The sequence below is a fragment of the Crocuta crocuta genome, unplaced genomic scaffold (assembly GCF_008692635.1).
Source record: "Crocuta crocuta isolate KB4526 unplaced genomic scaffold, BGI_CrCroc_1.0 scaffold334, whole genome shotgun sequence".
Taxonomy (NCBI): domain Eukaryota; kingdom Metazoa; phylum Chordata; class Mammalia; order Carnivora; family Hyaenidae; genus Crocuta; species Crocuta crocuta.
This window is the reverse complement of record NW_027533260.1, coordinates 5,886,851-5,907,432: the sequence shown is the minus strand read 5'-3', so window position 1 is coordinate 5,907,432 and position 20,582 is coordinate 5,886,851. Positions and strand designations below refer to the sequence as shown.

The 20,582-nt window shown below is 41.6% G+C and overlaps 1 protein-coding gene across 1 annotated transcript in view; it reads right to left on the bottom strand.

Annotated features, from left to right (window-relative positions):
- ZNF235 (zinc finger protein 235) overlaps positions 1-20,582 on the bottom strand; it is a 34,000-nt gene that overhangs the window by 11,932 nt on the left and 1,486 nt on the right. Inside the window, exons 2-4 of the mRNA XM_077747459.1 lie at positions 19,697-19,759; positions 16,137-16,263; positions 15,591-15,674 (exon numbers count right to left, since the gene is read on the bottom strand). Of these exons, the coding sequence (XP_077603585.1) occupies positions 15,591-15,674; positions 16,137-16,263; positions 19,697-19,711 (226 nt within the window). The 5' untranslated portion in view covers positions 19,712-19,759. The remainder of the gene's footprint in view (positions 1-15,590; positions 15,675-16,136; positions 16,264-19,696; positions 19,760-20,582) is intronic.

The window sequence follows — 20,582 nt, the reverse complement described above, 5'->3', positions numbered from 1 at the left end:
ATTATCCAGTGCTAAAAAGAATAGAGCTGTCAAGCCCTGAAGGAACTTTAAATGCACATTTCTAAGTGAAAGAAGCGAATCTGAAAGAGCTAAAAGCTCTAAGATTCCACCTGACATCCTGGGAGCAGCAAATCCATGGTGACGAAAGGATGGCTGGTTGACAGCGGCGACAGGGAGGGGGATTAACAGGTGGCACACAGAGAATTTTAAGGCAACCTGTTCTGGATCACCCTGTAATGGCAGATACATACCACTATAAATCTGTAAAAACTCCTAAAGTACACTGGCAAGGGGGAACTCTAATGTAAACTACAGACCCTGGGTGGTGAAGATGTATCTCTGGGGGTTCATCGATTGCAACAAACGTAGCATTCTAGTATCAAATGTTGACAGGGGAAGGCTGTGTGTGTGCATGTGCGCCCAAGGGCACGTGCATGCAACCTATGGGAACTCTCTATCTTCTGCTCAATTTTGCTGTGAACCTGTAAGTTACATGACAAATAAAACCAATTTAAAAAATGCATTTATGGGGCGCCTGGGTGGCTCAGTTGGTTGAGTGTCTGACTTCGGCTAAGGTCATCATCTCCCTGGTTCGTGAGTTCGAGCCTCAGGCTCTATCAGCTTAGAGCCTGAAGCCTGCTTTGGATTCTGTGCCTCCCTCTCTTTCTGCCCCTCCCCTGCTTGAACTCTGTGTGTGTGTGTCAAAAATAAACATTAAAATACTTTTTTAAAAATTAAAAAAAGTGAAGTGATGTAGAGTGACAGGAAGTAGGTCAGTAGTTGCTTGGGGACGGGTGTGGGACACGAAGAAGGGGAGAGAGGGAGAGATTACAAGTGGGCATGAGAATTCTGTACAACTTTTAAAGACTTCTTTTGCGTTAGAGTGCTTCCCAAATTAACCCCCCTTCCAGATCTGGCAGGAAAAAGCCAAAACTGTTCAGTTTTGGGGAACAGGAAATTTAGGGTGGAAATCCTGGAAGCCAGAGAGCCACAGGAGTAAGATTAATCTAAGTTTTTTCCAAATCCCTGGCTCACCATTAATGGCACAGGGTAAGATCTGTGAGTCTGAATTCTCTGTTGACTCAGTGCATTACTTAACCCAAACACAGTCTGAGGTCCCAGAGGTCACAACTCAAGGCTTGACACACCGCTGGAAATTTCGGGGAGAAAAAGGTAAGGGAACCACAGAGGGTCAGTCCCTAGCTAGGACTATAAACTCTATCCACATCGCTGGTTCATGTCTTGACGATGCAGACTTAGCAAACACTCCAAGGGCCTGGACTAAACAACCAGAAGCCAGAAGTCAAGAGAGACATGATAGCAAAACACTAAAAAATATTCAATCTGCCCAAAATATTACAGAAAGCAACAGACAGATGAGCAAAGAGAGAAGACCCAAACAAAGGCATGATGATAAATGTAAGCATGCCTGTGTTAATAACTACACTGTGTGTAAGTGTGCTACCCCCAAATCAGAAGGCAGATGTTAGGAGATTACATAAGAAGAAAAGAGCCGGGGCGCCTGGGTGGCTTAGTCGGTTAAGCGTCCGACTTTCGCTTAGGTCATGATCTCGCAGTTCGTGGGTTCAGGCCCCGCGTCGGGCTCTGTGCTGACTGCCAGCTCAGAGCCTGGAGCCTGTTTCAGTCTGTAACTCCCTCTCTCTCTGACCCTCCCCTGCTCATGCTGTCTCTCTCTCTCTCCTAGAAATAAATAAAACGTTTAAAAAAAAAAAAAAGAAGAAAAGATCCAACTATACGCTGTCAACGAGACCTACACATAATTATTCTAAAAAGAATAAAAAACATACAAATGTATCGTGTAAAGCCTAAGAAAGCTTGAGTGGCTGAACTAGTATCAGATAAAAAGAGACTCTACGAAATAGGGGTGGATGGAGCTGGAATATAGTATTATACTAAGTGAAATAAGTAAGAAAAAGACAACTTGCCATATAATTTCACCCACATGTGGAATTTTAAGGAGTGAAACAGACGATCACAGGGGAAGGAAAAAAAGAAAAGGGAAGTAAACCATAAGAGACTCAGCTCTAAGAGAGCAAACTGAGGGCTGCTGGAGGGGAGGTGGGTGAGGGGACGGGTAGAGGGGTGCCGGGTAGAGGGGTGCCGGGTACAAAGGAGCGCACTTGTGATGAGCACCGGGTGTTGTATGCAAATGAGAATCGCTAAATTCTACGCCTGAAGCAAAAAATTACACTGTATGTTAATTGGAATTTGAATACAAACTGGAGACGGAACACAAAGACAGAGAGAGGCATAATAAAAGGGCCAATATGGCAAAATGACGTAAAAATTACCAATGCATATGTATCTAACAAAGGCTACAAAACACACGAAGCAAAAAACAGAAACAGAGATGGACAAAACTGCAGAGTGAGAGATTTTAACACACTCCTCTTAGTTTGTGAAAGAACAATTCAACGAGCAAAAGAAAAACGTCAGTGAAACGATACAAGCTCTGAACACTTAAAATGAACCNTGCCTGACTTATTTCGCTCAGCATAACACCCTCAAGGTCCATCCATGTTGCTACACATGGCCAGATTTCTAAAATGAACCATTTTAAGCAAAGTGAAACTTCAAGACACTGCACCCAACTACGGAATGCACATTTCCTCCCCACATACACCTGTAAACATCCATCAAAATAACCATACCCAGAGCTATGAAAAACGTTTCAGAAGACTGGAATATTGAAGAGTATGTTCTCTGACCACAGTGGAATTAAATTCAAAACCAGAGCAGTAAAGCTGGAGGTATCACAATCCCAGATTTCAAGATATTTTACAAAGCTATAGTAATCGAAACAGCATGGTAGGAGCATAAAGACACATAGATCAACCAACAGAACAGAGAGCCCAGAAATAAACCCCTGCTTACACAGTTAATTCATCTTTGACAAAGGAGGCAAAAATAATACAACAGAGAAAAGACAGTCTCTCTTTTATTCAAAGTTTATTTATTCTGAGAGAGAGATCCTGTGTGCACGTGCAAGCAGGGGAAGAACAGACAGAGGGAGAGAGAGTCAAGCAGGCTCCCCAATGTCAGTGTGGAGCCGAACATGGGGCTTGAACTCACAACTGCATGATCATGACCTGAGCCAAAATCAAGTCATACACTTAACCGATTGAGCCACCCAGGTGCCCCAAGACAGTCTCTTTAATAACTGGTGCTGGGAAGACTGGACCACTTTCTTATCCACAGAAACAAACTCAAAATGGATTAAAGACCTAAGAGTGAGACCTGAAACCATAAAATCCTAGAAGAGAGCACAGGCAGTAATCTCTTTGATAGTGGCTTTAGAAACATTTCTACATATGTCTCCTCAGGTAAAGGAAACAGAAGCACAAATAAACTACTGGGGTTAGATTAAAATAAAAAGATTTTGCACAGCAAAGGAAACCATCAGTGAAATTAAAAGGCAACCTACTTAATAAGAGAAGACATTTACAAATGATATCTGATAAGAGATTAATATCCAAAACATATAGGGGTGTCTGGGTGGCTCAGTTGGTTAAGCGTCTGACTTCAGTTCAGGTCACGATCTCACAGTTCTTGAGTCTGAGCCCTGCATCGGGCTCTGTGCTGACAGTTCAGAGCCTGGAGCCTGCTTTGGATTCTGTGTCTCCCTCTCTCTCTGTTCCTCCCCTGCTCACACTCTGTCTCTCTCAAAAATAAATAAAGTTTAAAAAAATTCAAAACATATAAACAACTTATATATAACTCAACACCAAAAAGCCAAATAATCCAATTAAAAAGCTGGCAAAAGACCTGAATAGACATTTTTCCAAAGAGGACATATAGATGCTGAAGAGACACATAAAAAGAAGCCAAATGTCATTTACCATCAGGAAAATGCAAAACAAAACTGTCGGGAGCCATTTCTGAACTCACTAGTTGAGAAAAACTCCTTGGAGGTTAAGGTAAGTTGCATACGGACTCTTACCGTCAGATGGAGACCGATATCCACCCCCCACTCAACTGTCTATGCTTGAGCACCGACCCCCAAGGCACCTTGTTGATTTATTGGGGGTGACTTATTCTGGCCTTGATACACTGACTGCACTTTGTGAAGGAACTTACCGTAGGAACAACTTCTTTTGTGGTTACGGAAGCAACACCGCGTTCCTGAAAAATCTGTTTTTCTTAATGCCTCCCATTCAGCGATAAACAGGCTATTGACCCCTGCTTCCAAAGAACTAACTTTTGCCTTTACTATGTTAAAAGCATTATCCTGTTTATATCCTGTTTATATGGGGAACTTCTGGGCTGTTCCCCATACACTTATGCATATCAATGTTCTGGAAAATTTTTACTGATCAAATGATTTATCATCAGAATGCCACTTCTGTGCCGTCCCCCAAACACTTAATCCTAAAATAAAGTTGAGTCTCAGTGCGGAGAGGCCTGGCTGGTGACCAGAAAGAATCTCGGGCCTCTCTCATCCCTCCCTCGCCGACACCGTCCATCCTTCAGGGACCCCTGAACCTGCTGGAGCTGGAGTCCAGCACAAAACCACAATGAGAAATCACCTCATACCCGTCAGAATGGCTAGTATCAAAACGATAAGAAAGAATAAGCATTGATGAGGATGTGGAGAAAAAGAAACCACTGGGTGTTGCTGGTAGGAATGTAAACTGGTGCAGCCACTGTGGAAAACAGTGTAAAGGTTCCTCAAAAAATTAAAAACAGAATTACCATACGGGGCACCTGGGTGGCTCAGTCAGTTAAACATCCAACTTTGGCTCAAGTCATGATCTTGCAGTTTGTGAGTTCGAGCCCCGTGTCAGGCTCTGTGCTGACAGCTCTGAGCCTGGAGCCTGCTTTGTGTTCTGTGTCTCCCTCTCTCTCTGCCCTTCCTCTGCTCTCGCTTTGTTTCTTTCTCTCTCTCTCAAAAACAAACAAACATAAAAACTTAAAAAAGAATTACCATAGAATCTAGTAATTCCACTACTGGATATTTACCAAAAGAAAATAAAACACTAATTCAAAAAGACATATGCACCCCTATATTTACTGCAGCATCATTTACAATAGCCAAGACATGGAAGAGCCCGAGTGTCATCAAGGGGAAGAAGAGATGAAGAAGATGTGGGGTGTGTGCATACACACACACAGACATACGCACACACAATGGAGTATTAGTCATAAAACAGAGTGAGATCTTGCCATTTGCAACAACAGCACAGGCAGACCTAGAAGGTATTATGCTGAGTGAAATAAGTCAGAGAAGTAACTTTTGATTTCACTTCTATGTGGAACCTAGCAGTCAAAACATGTGAACAAAATGGAAACAGGCCCATAAATATAGAGAACTAGTGGCTGCTGGAGAGGGGTGAGAGATGGGCGAAACAGGTGAGGTAAATAGGAAGTACAGGATTCCAGCTGGGGAATGAATGAGTTACAGGGACGAAAGGGACAGCAATGGGACTGTAACAGCGCTGTATGGTGACAGCAGAAAATGTTTCTGGTTGTCTACTCTCTGCTGTACACCTGAAATTAATGTATCATTGTGTGTCAACTAGACTTCAATTAAAAGTTAAAGCACCAGTGTGATATCCAGAAAAGTCCTAATTATACGAAAATTAAATACACTCTAAATAACCCACAGGTCAAACAGAAAATTTGCATGGGAAGTTAAAAGATACTTTGAAATAATGATGAAGGAACATTGTATCACAATTTCTGGCATGCAGTTCAATAGCACTCAGAGATACTTTTATAGCTTTAAATACTTACATTAGGAAACAAGAAAGGTCTAAAATCAAAAACCTAAGGTGCCATCTCAAGAAACCATGAAAAGAGGTAATTAAAGAAAAGTAATTAAAGAAAAGTACTCTTCTCGGAAAGAAGAGTAAAAATCAAATAGAAACAAACAAGAGGAAAAACTCAACATTAGGCACGAAAGATAGGTTATTACTACAGATCGTAGAGGCATTAAAATAAGGGGATATATTCAACAACTTAGATAAAATGTACTAATTCCCTGAAACATACAAATAACCAAATCTGTAGCAAGAAAAGCAAAAAATCTTGTAAAGAGTTCAGGGATTTAATTCATAAGCAAAAACCTTCTCCCAAAAAGACCAGATGACTTCACCAGTGGATTCCACTTAGCACTCAGGGAAGGAGTAACCAATCCTACACAAACCCTTCCAGAAAACAGGAAGGGAAGCTATACCTGAATGTTACTGTGTAAGGCCAGCGTTCACTCGACATCAAAACCAGACAAAGACATCGAGTCCCAAGGACGTCACAAATCAACCCCCCCTCAACAAAGGTACAAATATCCTTAATAAAGAGCAAATCTTGCTTGTTTTTAGAAACGGAATAGAAAGAATACTAGTACCTCATGAATAGGTGGGGTTAATCCCAGTTTTAAAAACAATAGCCACAAGTGGAGTTGCATCTGCTAAGCCCCATGCCACCAAACCAAGACTTAGTATAATTTTGGTTCACCCAGAAATGCAATCTTAAACCAATCAGAAATCCGCTGATCCGCTGAGTTAGGTAGCCTGCCATCCCCTGAAGGGACAGTAACCTTGCAACGACCAACCTGCTTTTGTGCCTCATAGAACTTCCTTGTCACTGTTTCGTTCTGCCTGGAAGTCTTTTATTTTGTATTGCTCCTTAGGGAGCTTTTCTATCTGCTCTCGTGAATGTTGCCTGCTTCAGGAATCACTGAAGAAAGCCAGTAAGATCTTTAAAATTTAGTCGGCTGAATTTTGGTTCTTAATAGAAGGAACGCAAGGTTGTTTTAACATGTTAAATCGTCAGTGCATCTTATCGTATTTACAGCATACAAGAGAAAATACATACATATACTATTACCCATTCATGATAAAAACTCTGAAACTAAGAACAGAAGGAAACTCAACCCAAAAAGAAAACTTAGAGCCGACACCATTATCAGTGCTCAAAGACTGATGCTGTCTACCTGCCTTCAGGCAAACAAACAAAAAACACAATGGCGTTCGGATCAGAAAGAAGATACATGTGTACATCATGATTCTCTACATAGAAAATCTTTAGGAAAGTACAAAAATGCTTCTAGAACATACCAATATGCAAAGACTGCAGGCTACGAGGCTGATTTCAAAAATTAATTGTATTCCTATGAGGTAGAAGTAACTGAAAAATGAATTCTATTTATATAGTGTCAAAAAACAAAACACTTCTGAAAAGTTAAAGACATATATAAAGCCTATTTACTGAATGCTATAAAATGTGATATTTTGATTTATAATAAGTATATATTTTGGTTTTCAATTCCTGGCCCATAGATCCCCAAATCCTTGGAATTTCCTAAGAGAAAAGAACAGTGGGAGCATCTTTGTTATAATATTTGGTCTCAGTTCCTGAAAGCCTTCCACAGCCATAAAGATGAAACAGGTGTCCTGCACTTGCTAATAACAAACCTCTTTCAACCATATCTGATTTTTGGTTAATGAGGTGACTTCTGGAAATCCTCTAAGGATGGGACGCTGGTTGCCATGAAAGCCAACCTCGATTATAGGGTTGGAATTTTTAGTCCCACCCCCTGACCTCTGGGGAGGGGAGAGGGGCAGAAAGCTGAACCAATTGCTAATAGCCGATGACCTAATGCCTAACTAATGAGGCCTCCATAAAAAGCCAAAGGCGGGGAGCGTTGGGGAACTTTCAGGTTCCCAGGTGNACCTCTGGGGAGGGGAGAGGGGCAGAAAGCTGAACCAATTGCTAATAGCCGATGACCTAATGCCTAACTAATGAGGCCTCCATAAAAAGCCAAAAACGGCGGGGAGCGTTGGGGAACTTTCAAGGTCCCAGGTAGAGATGCAGGGAGAGTGGGGAGCTCAGAGGGAGTGTGGAAGTTCTGCACCCTTTCCCACATGCTTTGCCCTATGAATCTCCTCCATGTGGCTGTTGAGTTATATCCCTTTATAATAAACTGATAATCTAGTAAGGAAACTGTATCTCTGAGTTCTGTGAGCCACTGAGCAAATTAATTGAACCCAAGGTTGAGGCTGAGGGAACCTCTGAAGCACAGTTAACAGCCTGGCCTTATAACTGTCCTCTGAAAGGGGTTGGAGGGTGAGGGGTGGGAATCTTATAGAACTGAGCCCTTAACCTAGAGGATCTGATGCTATAACCAGACAGATGTGTCAGAATTGAGTTGAAATGTATGACACCCAGCTGGTATCTTGACTAATTGCTTATATGCCAATAACCCCCACTTATTAGAATTGGTATTAAAATTATAGAATTGAAATGTGTCTCTACCAAAAAAAAAAAAAAAAGTCAACTAAACACACACAAAAATGCAATAATGAAGGAAAAGAGGACCAAAGATAGCCTTAAGGTATACATGAAACAAATATAAAATAACAAAATGGCAAAAGTCCTTCCTTATCAATATTACTTTAGATGTAAATGGATTACACTCCCCAATCAAAAGGCATAAATTGGAAGAATGGATTAAAAAAATAAAACAACAACATGATCCAGCTATAAGTTGTGTACAAGAGAGTTTCTATCTAAGAACATACATAGCTTGAAAGTGACAGGACAGGGGCACCTGGGTGGCTTGGTCAGTTGAGTTCCGACTTTGCCTCTGGTCATGATCTAAGAGTTCATGAGTTGCAGCCCCACATGGGGCTTGCTGCTGTCAGCGCAGAACCTGCTGTGGATCCTCTGACCCCCTGCCCCTCCCCTGCTCATGCACTCTCTCAAAAATAAACATTTAAAAAAAAAAGAAAAACAAAGTGACAGGACAGAAAGATATTCCATGCAAAAGAAAGCTGGATGGCTATACTGATGTCAGAGAAAATAGACTCTTAAGTCAAAAACTGTTACAAGAAACAATCTATACTGATAAGAGAGTCAATACACCAAGAAGATATAAAGATTACAAATAGATATACACTAAACATTAAAATTCCAATTATATGAGGCAAATATAAACAGAATCGAAGGGATAAATAGCTATCGGTAGTAATAGAAGGAACATTCAATAGCCCATGTAAAGTAACGAATAGAACCAGACAAAAGATCAAGGCAACATAGAACTTAACACTACAAACCAACTGGACCTAACACACACAGGAAATGCACCCAACAACAGCAAGATACATCTTTCTCAAGTCGTTCTCCAGCGCAGACCATATGTGAAGCCACCAAACGAGACTTAAATTTAAAAAGATTGAATGAAACCATACAACAAACTTTTCTAATCACAATGGACCGAAAATAGAAATCAAAAGCAGAGGGAATCTTGGGAAATTCACAAATGTGGAAATTATAACATTACAAATAACCAGTGAATCAAAGAAAAACAATCACAAAGAAAATTAGAAAACATCTGGAGACAAATGAAAAGGAAAATCTAATGTACCAAAATGTAGGGGATGCAGGGAAAGCAATGCAAAGAGGAAAATTTTTATCTGTGAGTACTTGCATCAAAAAAGAGATCCAACAATTCCATTTCTGGATATTTATCCAAAGCAAACAAAATATTTACACCCCCATGTTCACTGCAACATTACTGACAATAGCTGAGACATGGAAACGATCTAAGTGTTCATCAACTAATGAACAGATAATGAAAATGTGACACACACACACACACGCACACACACACACACAGGAATATGATTCAGCCATAAAAGAAGAACATCTGTGACAACATGGATGGACTTTGAGGTCATTATGCTAAGTGGAATAAGTCAGACAAAGAAAGACAAATACCCCGTAATCTCATTTATGTGTGGAATCTAAAAATATCCAATTTACAGAAACAGAGATCAGCTTTGTGGTTGTGAGAGTTGGGGGTGGGGTGGGTGAATGGTGTAAAAGTGGTCAAAAGCTACAAACTTTTCGGTTTGGGGATATAATGTACAATATGACAACTATAGTTAACAACACTGTATTGTATGTTTGAAAGCTTCTAAAGAGTAAATCTTTTTTTTTAATGTTTTTATTTATTTCTAGGAGAGAGAGAGAGAGAGAGACAGCGTGAGCAGGGGAGGGTCAGAGAGAGAGGGAGACACAGACTCTGAAATAGGCTCCAGGCTCTGAGCTGGCAGTCAGCACAGAGCCCGATGCGGGGCCCAAACCCACGAACCACGAGACCATGACCTAAGTGAAAGTTGGACGCTTAACCGACTAAGCCACCCAGGCGCCCCTCTAAAGAGTAAATCTTAAAAGTTCTCAACACAAGGAGAAAAATTAACTATATGAGGTAATGGGTGTTAACTTATTACAGTAATCATTTTGTAATATATACAAATATCAATTTATTATGTTGCACAACTTAGACAACATTACATGTCAACTTTACTTCAATAAACTGGAAAAATAAAAACGATCTCAAATCAACAGTAAAATTTTATATCATAAGGAACTAGAAAGAGAACAAACTAAACCCAAAGCAAGTAGAAGGAAATAACAAAGAGCAGAGATAAATATTAAAATAGAGGATAAAAAAATAATAGAGAAAATCAATGAGAAAAGATTCTAGTTTTTCGAAAAGATCAACAAAATGGACAAACATTTAGCTAGAGTGGCTAAGAAAAAAGACAAGACTCAAATTACAAAATTAGAAATGAAAGTGAGGATGTTGCTGTTGACAGAGAAACAAAGAAGATTATAAGAGAACACTATGAACAACTGTATGTCAACAAATTGGAGAACCTAGATAAAACGGACAAAGTCCTAGAAACATAAACCTACTAAGACTGAATCATGAAGAAACAGGAAACCTAAATAGACATAACTACTCAAGAGACTGAATCAAAAACTTCCCACCAAAGAAAAGCCGGAACCAGACAGAACTGGTAAACTCTACCAAGCATTTAAACAAAAACGCCAATTCTCTTAAATCCTTCCAAAATACTAAAGAGGTGAGAATTCTTCCTTACTTATTCTGTGAGGCCAGTACTGCCCAAACTTAAGCCAGACAGAGACACAGTAAAAAAGGAAACTACAGACAAATATCCCTATGAACACTGATCTAAAAATACTAGCAAGCCAAATTCAGTAGTCTATGAAAAGGATACTACAACATGACCAAGTGGGATTTATTCCTGGAATGCTAGGATGGTTCAACACACGAAAATCAATGTGATATGCCAGATTAACAGAATAAAGGAATAAAACCACACAATCATTTCAGTTGATGTAGAAAAAACATATGACAAAACTCAAAAATACTTTCATGATTAAAAAAACTCAAACTAAGAATGAAGGGATACTACCTCAACATAATAAAGTCTTAAATGAAAAACATAGAGCAAAATATCAGACTCAATGACGAAAGACTGAAAGCTTTTCTCCTTCAATACTGGGAATAAGGCAAGGATGCCTACCTTTGTTCTTAATACTCAACACTGTACTGGAAGTTTTAGCCTGAGAAACTGGGCAAGAAAAAAAAGGCATGAACAGATACGAACAGGTAACGAAAATGTGACACACACACAAGAATATGATTCAGCCATAAAAAAGAACATTTGTGACAACATGGATGGACTCTGAGGGCATTATATAAGTGGAATAAATGAGACACAGAAAGACAAATATCCTGTGATCTCATTTATGTGTGGAATCTAAAAATATCCAATTTACAGAAAAAGAGATCAGATTTGTGGTTGAGAGAGTTGGGGGTGGGGTGGATAATGGAAATTGGAAAATAAGATGTAAAAATATTTGTTTTCATAGATGATATGATCTTATATGTAGAAAGCCCAGGGGCACCTGGGTGGCTTAGTTGGTTAAGCGTCCGACTTTCGCTTAGGTCATGATCTCGCGGTTCGTGGGTTTGAGCCCCGCGGCGGGCTCTGTGCTGACTGCCAGCTCAGAGCCTGGAGCCTATTTCAGAGTCTGTGACTCCCTCTCTCTCTGACCCTCTCCTGCTCATGCTGTCTCTCTCTCTCTCCTAGAAATAAATAAAAATATTAAAAAAAAAAGCCCAAAAGACTCCACATAAATTTTGTTAAAATAAATGAATTCAGCAAAGTAGCACGATACAAAGCCACACACAAAAACCAGTTGCATTTCTATATACAAACGGTGAATAATGAGAAAAGGAAATCAGAGAAATACAAATCAAAACCACAATGAGATACCACCTCACACCTTTCAGAATGACTAATATTAACAGCTCAGGCAACAACAGATGTTGGAGAGGATGCGGAGAAAGGGTATGTACTGCCCGTGGGAATGCAAACTGGTGGAGCCACTCTAGAAAACAGTATGGAGGTTCCTCAAAATCTGAAAAATATAACTACTCTACGACCCAGCAACTGTACTACTAGGATTTATCCAAAGGATACGGTTATGCTGTTTCAAAGGGGTACATGCACCCCATCGTTTAATGCAGCACTATTGACAATAGCCAAAGTATGGAAAGAGCCCAAATATGCACTGACAGATGAATGGATAAAGAAAATGTGGCGTGTATATATGTATATATATGCGTGTGTGTGTGTGTATATGTATATATATGTGTATATATGTATATATATGTGTATACGCGCATACACACACACACACACACACTGGAATATTACTCGGTGATCAAAAAGAATGAAGTCTTGCCATTTGCAACAACGTGGATGGAACTAGAGTGTATTATGCTAAGCGAAATAAGTCATTCAGAGAAAGACAAATGTCATGAGTTCACTCATATGGAACTTAAGATACAAAACAGATGAACATCAGGGACAGGAAACAAAAATAATATAAAAACAGGGAGGGGAACAAAACAGAGACTCTTAAATACAAAGAACAAACTGAGGTTTGCTGAAGGGGTTGTGGGTGGGGGGGATGGGCTAAATGGGCAAGAGGCATTAAGGAGACACTTGTTGGGATGAACACTGGGTATTATGTGTAGGGGATGAATCTCTGGATTCTACTTCTGAAATCATTATTGCACTATATGCTAACTAACTTGGATATAAATTAAAAGAAAAAAAATTCCATATACCATAGCACCAAAAAGAATAAAACACTTGGGAATTAACCAAGAAGGTGAACGACATGTACACTGAAACTACAAAACATTGATGAATTAAAAACAAAAAAATGGAAAGACAGCCCTTGTTCATGGATTGGAAGGTTTAATATTAAGATATCTATGCTATGTAGCCAAAAGATCTACAGATTCAATGCAATCTCTATCAAAATCCTGACAGTACAGAAACAAAAACCCATCCTAAATTCACATGGAATCTCAAAGGACCCTGAGTAGCCAAAACAACCTTTAAAAAAGAAAAGAAGTTGGAGATAGTCACTTCCTGATTTCAAAACTTACTATAAAGCTGCTGTAGTCAAAAAGTGTGGTACTGGCATAAAGACATACAGACCAAGGGAATAGTCTACAAGGCCCAAAAATAAACCACTGCATACACGGTCAAATGGTTTTTACAAGGGTGCCAAGACCATTCAATGGGAAAAGGACAGTCTTTTCAATAAATGGTGCTGGAAATATTGGATATCTACGTGCAAAAGCATGACATCAACCTTTCCTTATACCATATTCACAAATTACCTCAAAATGCATCAAAAATTGAAACACAGGAGCAAAAACTATAAAACTCCTAGGAGAAAGCATGCAGCAAAAGCTTTGTGATATTGGATTTGGCAAAGGTTTCTTGGCTAGGACACCAAAGGCACAATGAAGAAAAGACAGATTTGAAAATTTCATGAAAATTTGGGGCACCTGAGTGGCTCAGTCGGTTAAGCGTCCGACTTCAGCTCAGGTCATGATCTCATATTTCGTGGGTTTGAGCCCCGCCACCAGGCTCTGTGCTGACAGCTCAAAGCCTGGAGCCTGCTTCAGATTCTGTGTCTCCCTCTCTCTCTCTGACCCTCTCCTGCTCATGCTGTCTCTCTCTCTCTCAGATGTCTTGTGCATCAAAAGACACTATCAATAGAGTAAAAAAGCCACACATGAAATGAGAAAATATTTGCAAATCATATAGCTAATACAGGATTAGTATTCAGAACACAGAGAACTCCTGAAACTCAAAAACAATTGGACTCAAAAATGGACAAAAGACTTGCACAGACATTTCTCCAAAGAAGATACACAAATGGCTACTAAGCACGTGAAAAGATGATGGACATCACTGATTATTAGAGAATTGCAAATCAAAACAAGATACCACTTCGCACCCATTAGGGTGGCTATTATTAATGAAAAAAAAAAAAACCCACAGAACACAAGTGTTAGTGAGGATGAAGAAAACTGGAATCCTGGTGTTTTGCTGGTGGGAACATAAAATAGTGCAGCTAATGTGAGAAACGGTATGGCAGTTCCTCAAAGTTAAAAATAGAATTACCAGGGGCACCTGGGTGGCTTAGTCAGATAAGCATCTGACTCTGGATTTCAGCGCAGGTCATGATCTCATGGTCGTGAGACAGAGCCCCACTTGGACTCCATGCTGGGTGTGGAACCTGCTTAAGATTCTCTCTCCCCTTCTCTCTCTCTGCGCCCCTCCCCCACTTGCACACGCTCTTTCTCCCTTCCTTCCCCCCCTTAAGAAAAAATAAAATAAAATTACCAATACGATCCAACACTTCTATTCTGGGTATATACACAAAAAATGGAAAGCAAGGACTTGAACAGATATTTGCACACCCATGTTCACAGCAGCATTTCTTACAATAACCAAATGGTATGAACCCAAATGTCCAACAATGGATGAGAAAATGTAATACGTACATACAACGTGACATCATTCAGCCATAAAAAAGGAAATCCTGACATACACTACAACACGATCAGCCTTGAAGACGTACGCTAAGTGAAACAAACCAGATGGAAATCGCAAATGTTGCAGGATTCCACTTTCACAAGGTCCTGAAGTAGTCAAATCCATAGAGAGAGAAAGGAGAACAGTGGTCGCCAGGAAGTGGGGTAAGAGAAGAACAGGGAGCACTGTGTACGGTGTGGGCTTTCGGTGTGGGATGATGGAAACTTCTGGAGGTAGACAGCGCGTATGGTCACACAACAGCGTGGATGTACATAAGGCCCACTTAAGGATGGTCGAAATAAATTGTATGTTATGCGTATTTCACCACAATGTAAAAATCCTACATGCTAATAAGTCTGGCGCTATAGTGCTTACATGTAAATTAAGGCAAGTCAGGGACATGGAGAGTGCTGGGAGATGGCATTTTAGGGGGTGGTCAGATAAGGCCTTGGATGAAAGGACTTCGGACAGACAGGAGCGAGTGAGAAAGCAAGAGCGGTCCAAAGCTGGCAGCATTCCGGCCGGAGAAGAGAATGGAAAAGGTCCTGAGGCAGAAGCACATTTGTGCCGTGAGGCTGGCAGACAGAGGGAGGGGGACGTGCCTGGAGAAAAATGTAGAATGAATGGTGAAGCAGGGGGAACAAGCCCATAGCACAGAACCTTCCGGGCCCCTGGAACACGCTGGGTTTTACTCTGAGCGAGAGGAGAAGCCCGCGGCGGGACTGAGGTTCCAAGGGACCTCTCTGGCGGCCGCGTGAAGATTACCCAGAACCCAGAACGCGGGCAGACGGACGGGGCCGTCGCCTTCCAGGACCGGAGCCGCGCCGTTCTCACCCCAGTGCCTACCTCTCTGAGTGTGGACCTCCTCCATGCAAAGCTTTTCCTCTCTCTCCAACTGGGATATCATATCTGGTTTGGGGGAGGAATGCCCTGTGAAAAGGGAAGATGCGAGTGAAAACACGAAGGGCGACAGTACTGAAAACTCCGCGCTCCCGTCCCAGGATGTGAGGCTCTGCCCCTCCCCGCAGCAGCGGCTCCAAACGCTTTTCTGTCACCACCCGCAGTGAGCAATACACTTGGGATCATTATAACGGCAACATAAATTACTGAAATAAATGAGCAAATGAACTGTTTCTAACCACCATGTGTTTTCCTCACGTCCTTCCCAGCAGGACACCCCTCACGGTAAACAGCTGAACTTGATGCTTCAAGGTGCGCCGCTTAGGCCCTGAAGCCTTAAACTAGTGGGTGGAAGGAAGGGATGTCACCCAACATCCTAATATGCACAGGACAGCCCTCACGACAAAGGATTCTCCGCCCCCAAAAGCCAACAGCGGCAAGGTTAAGAAATCCTGCTGGCGGGGATGAGCGACAGAAAGGTCTTGTGCTCACCCAGAGAGAGCAGGTTCCGGAAGTTCTCCAGCATCACGTCTCGGTACAGCTCCCTCTGGCCGGGGTCCAGCAGCCCCAGCTCCTCCTCCGTGAAGACCACGGCCACGTCCTTGAACGTCACTGCCTCCTACAACACCAAGCACACCGTAACCTCAATGGCGCACCCCATGGCCCCTGGGAGCGGGGCAGCGCGGAGGAGGTGGAGATAAGTGGGGAGCTGTTCCCGATTCTGAGGGAACCGAGCAACCCTTAGCAGTTTCTCTTCTTCCCCTTCCACATCCACACCAAAAATGCTAGGGCCGCGCAGGGGAGGGGGAAGGAATGGGAAGAAAAAGCAAATCACCTGCGTATAGGCAACACGGTGCCCTTTATATAGTTACATCTCTAGAACAGTCACTGTCAAATCGTAGCATACACACGTTTTACGGTTTGACTGATAGCGCTGAATTTTAGAAAAAAAATTTGAGCAGGGGCGCCTGGGTGGCTTAGTCGGTTAAGCGTCCGACTTTCGCTTAGGTCATGATCTCGCGGTTTGTGGGTTCGAGCCCCGCGTTGGGCTCTGTGCTGACTGCCAGCTCAGAGCCTGGAGCCTGTTTCAGTCTGTGACTCCCTCTCTCTCTGACCCTCCCCTGCTCACACTGTCTCCCTCTCTCTCTTCTAGAAATAAATAAAACATTTAAAAAAGAAAAAAAAAGAAAAAATTTGAGCAAATGAGTCCCAGCAGTGTTTAATCGTGCCCAACTCCGTCTCTCACTGGGCAGTACCGCTTTTTCATCAATGCCTGCCGATCTAATAGGGCTTCGGCACCCCTGCTCTGTCCATTACTGGCTTTGTGACGCTGGGCAGGTCCCCTAACTTCTCAGTACTTCAATTTCCTGATCTGTGTTACAGAACCACATCCTAAGGAGCTTGAAGGGATCAAATGAGAAAAGTCCACGAAAGTGGGGATCTAGAATATATTTAATGATTCCACGTAATTAAACAGTGTGCTAATTTTTTGAATTATTAACAATGCTGCAGAAAGCATTTTTATACAGATCTCAACCGTCTTGGTATTTCCCTAGGATAAGTACCAGAAAGTGGCATTTGCACTCTTGAAAAATATGCACCTTGATTTTTTTATATAATGGCAGTTTTCCCAATTAACTTTTCCTGTAAGAGATTACAAGTCTCCCGGATTCTCTATACTCCAGTCCAAACTGGGGGCACCTGGCTGGCTCCGCTGGTGGAGCCTGTGACTCTTGATCTCAGGGCTGTGAGTTTGAGCCCCATGTATGAAGAGATCATTTAAAGATAAAACCTTAAAACAAAACAACCAGAACACAGTCTTTTAGACATAGTGTGGCAACTACACTCAAGTAATAATAGAAGATCATCTTTTGGGGGCCCCTGGGTAGCTCAGTCGGTTAGGCGTCCGACTTCGGCTCAGGTCATGATCTCATGGTTCCTGGGTTCGAGCCCCGCAGGGGGCTCTGTGCTGACAGCCAGCTGAGAGCTCTGGAGCCTGTTTCAGATTCTGTGTCTCCCTCTCTCTCTGACGTTCCCCTGCTCACGCTGTCTCTCTCTGTCTCAGAAATAAATTAAAAATAAAAAAGATCATCTTTTGATTTTTTTCACGTTACCTGTTCATTTCCTTTGTTCATAATCCTACTGGAGTATCTTATGAATCCATAAAATTCCTACTGAGAATATTATGCCTTTTTTCTAGCATGTATAAATTCCCAAACTCACCCCCCACCCCACTCCTGTTTCCTATTTGTGTCATAACTTTTTCTGCACGGAAATAAAAATTAACTCTAGCTAGTGTTTTGAGCATCTATATACTAAACAATGACAACACATCTGACATAGAAGAGACAGCCACTAAGAAAAGGAATCAGGTGAAGACAATGTTATGTTTGGGGTCCCCCATCCACCAGACCTACCAGCACACATGTAGCCTGGCCTCAGGTCCCCGAATAGAGAAGTCTCTTTTCTTCTGGGTCTTTCCATTTACCCTAAGTGGACACCTGAAACTCCCGGCTTAGGCAATGGGAACTTTAGTGTCTGCTGGACACTGAGCAGATTTCAGGAGGTATCTGAAGGTTCATAAACCTGTTTCTTAATGTTAAAATGCAGAGAAGACCAAGTATATCATCACACAGCTATTGCCTGCCAAATCCATAGTGCTAAAGATTTTTATTTCATTTTTAAAAATTTTATTTATTTATTTAAAGATTTTTAAAAGTAAGTATTGGGGGGCACCTGGGTGGCTCAGTTGGTTAAGCATCTGACTTTGGCTCAGGTCATGATCTCACAGTTTGTAAGTTCAAGTCCCACGTCAGAGTCTGTGCTGACAGCTCAGAGACTGGAGTCTGTTCAGATCTGTGTTTCCCCCTTTCTCTGGCTCCCCACCCCCCACTCCTCATGGGCGCACTCTCTCTCTCTCAAAAATAAACATTAAAAAAAATAAATAATAAATAAGCATGTACTTCTTTAAAACATACTTACATGTCAACGAAGAAAACAAATATTTAACTATAATACACACATGGTTTAACTTAGAATAATAAAAAGAAATCTAGCTTTTGAAAAATATTTCAATTTATTTATTTATTTTTAAGTAAGCTCTACACCCAACATGGGGCTTGAACTCACAACCTCAAGATCAAGAGTCACACACTCTACCCCCCTGAGCCAGCCAGGCACTCTCAGAATCCAGCTCTTTCTGTTGAAAACAACTAAAATTATTTCCTGAGTTCAGTCTCCGGTGGATTCTGCTGCACCAAGCCATACTGCAGACATTCTTATCACAAAGTATGAGGCACTACATGTGAGAAAACAATCGAGTCTATAGAACTTTAAAGAGAAAAAAAAATGACTTCTCAGGATTTCTATATGGGGTGAAAGGTTATATGTAAGCAAACTTATTGCAAACATCTCTAAAATGGTAAAACCCACATATATATGGAGAATGGGGCAAAACATCAGGTAAATTACAGAAAATAATGTGACCCTTTAAATGGCAGTTAATATAAAATTGCATTTTAAAAACCCAAAGTGGGGGGCACCTGGGTGGCTCAGTGGGTTAAGAGTCTGTCTGACTCTTGATTTCAGCTCAGGTTATGATCTCACTGTTCGTGGGACTGAGCCCCACATCGGGCTCTACGCGGACAGCTCAGACCTGCCTGGGATTCTCTCTCCTTCTCTCTCTGCCCCTCTCCTGCTCACTCACACACTTTCTCTCTTTCTAAATAAATACACATTAAAAGAAATAAAATATTAAAAATCCAAACTGCCACTTAAACTGTGATTACAAATCTAGACATGGAAACACAAATGAGAAAGAATATGGGACAATTAAAACTGTTCGTTTGTAAACATGTTAATAATGTGCGAGTTTTTTAAATATTCATTTTCACGCTGTTATTTGGCAATAAACAAAAAGCAGGAGGCTGGTACACAACAATTACACAAGTGCCTTGGGTTCGCTTTTACCCCTCCCAAGGAGGGGGAAAATGCGTCCAAACTTTGTGAAAGGAGAGGTCATTTTAAGGAACAGAAAGGCGAAACCAACTTACCTGGAATTTGGTCATTTCTCTCTTTTTCCTTTTGGGGAAGGGCAGAGTTCTGGGAAATCAAAGCTGTGGAAGGGAAAGCCAACAGAAGAGAGCTGTCAGTCCACATGGTACTTGTGGGAACCCCAAGAGGTGCCCCTTTCTCCAGGAAGAATTTAGAACAGGGGCCGGATTCCAGCTTCCTCTGGCCTCCCTCAGCCAGCTGCCTGAGCTCATGAACAGTCCCTCACCCAAGTGCTTCTGGTAGCTTCCAGAGTTTTCCTGAGCCTCAGTATCAGAAGAAATGAGAAGCAGACAGGCAGTATAACTTAATGGGGCCAAGGTGCCCGGGTTCAGGCTCTGCATTTCTACTTATTACTTTCTACTCACTAGCAGTGTAAGCCTTGAGCAAGCTATATAATCTTTCTGTGCCTCAATCCAGTCACCTGTAAATGGGTGTAATAAACACAGCTATTCCCTACTCCTTAAAGCGTCAGACAAGCAGATGCTTTCAGGCTTCACAAAACTTCCCTTGCAAATGTGCTTTCCAGAAAATAAATCTTTTCAGAAACTCAGAATTCAGAGATTAAGGCTCCAGGCAGCAAGTTACCGTTACCCTAGGAAAGTCTAATTCTTCTTCTTCTTCTTTTTTTTTTTTTTAATGTTTAATTTACTGTTAAGACACACACACACACACACACACACACAGCATCCAAGCAGGCTCCAGGCTCCGAGCTGTCAGCACAGAGCCGACTTGGGGCTCGAACTCACTCGCTAACAGGGAGATCGTGACCTGAGCCCAAGTCGGACGCTCAACCGACTGAGTCACCCAGGCGCCCCCTAGGAAAATCTAATTCTGACCGGTTGCCCCAAAGACGATTTGTTCTGCTGCTAATGATAAACTGCCATG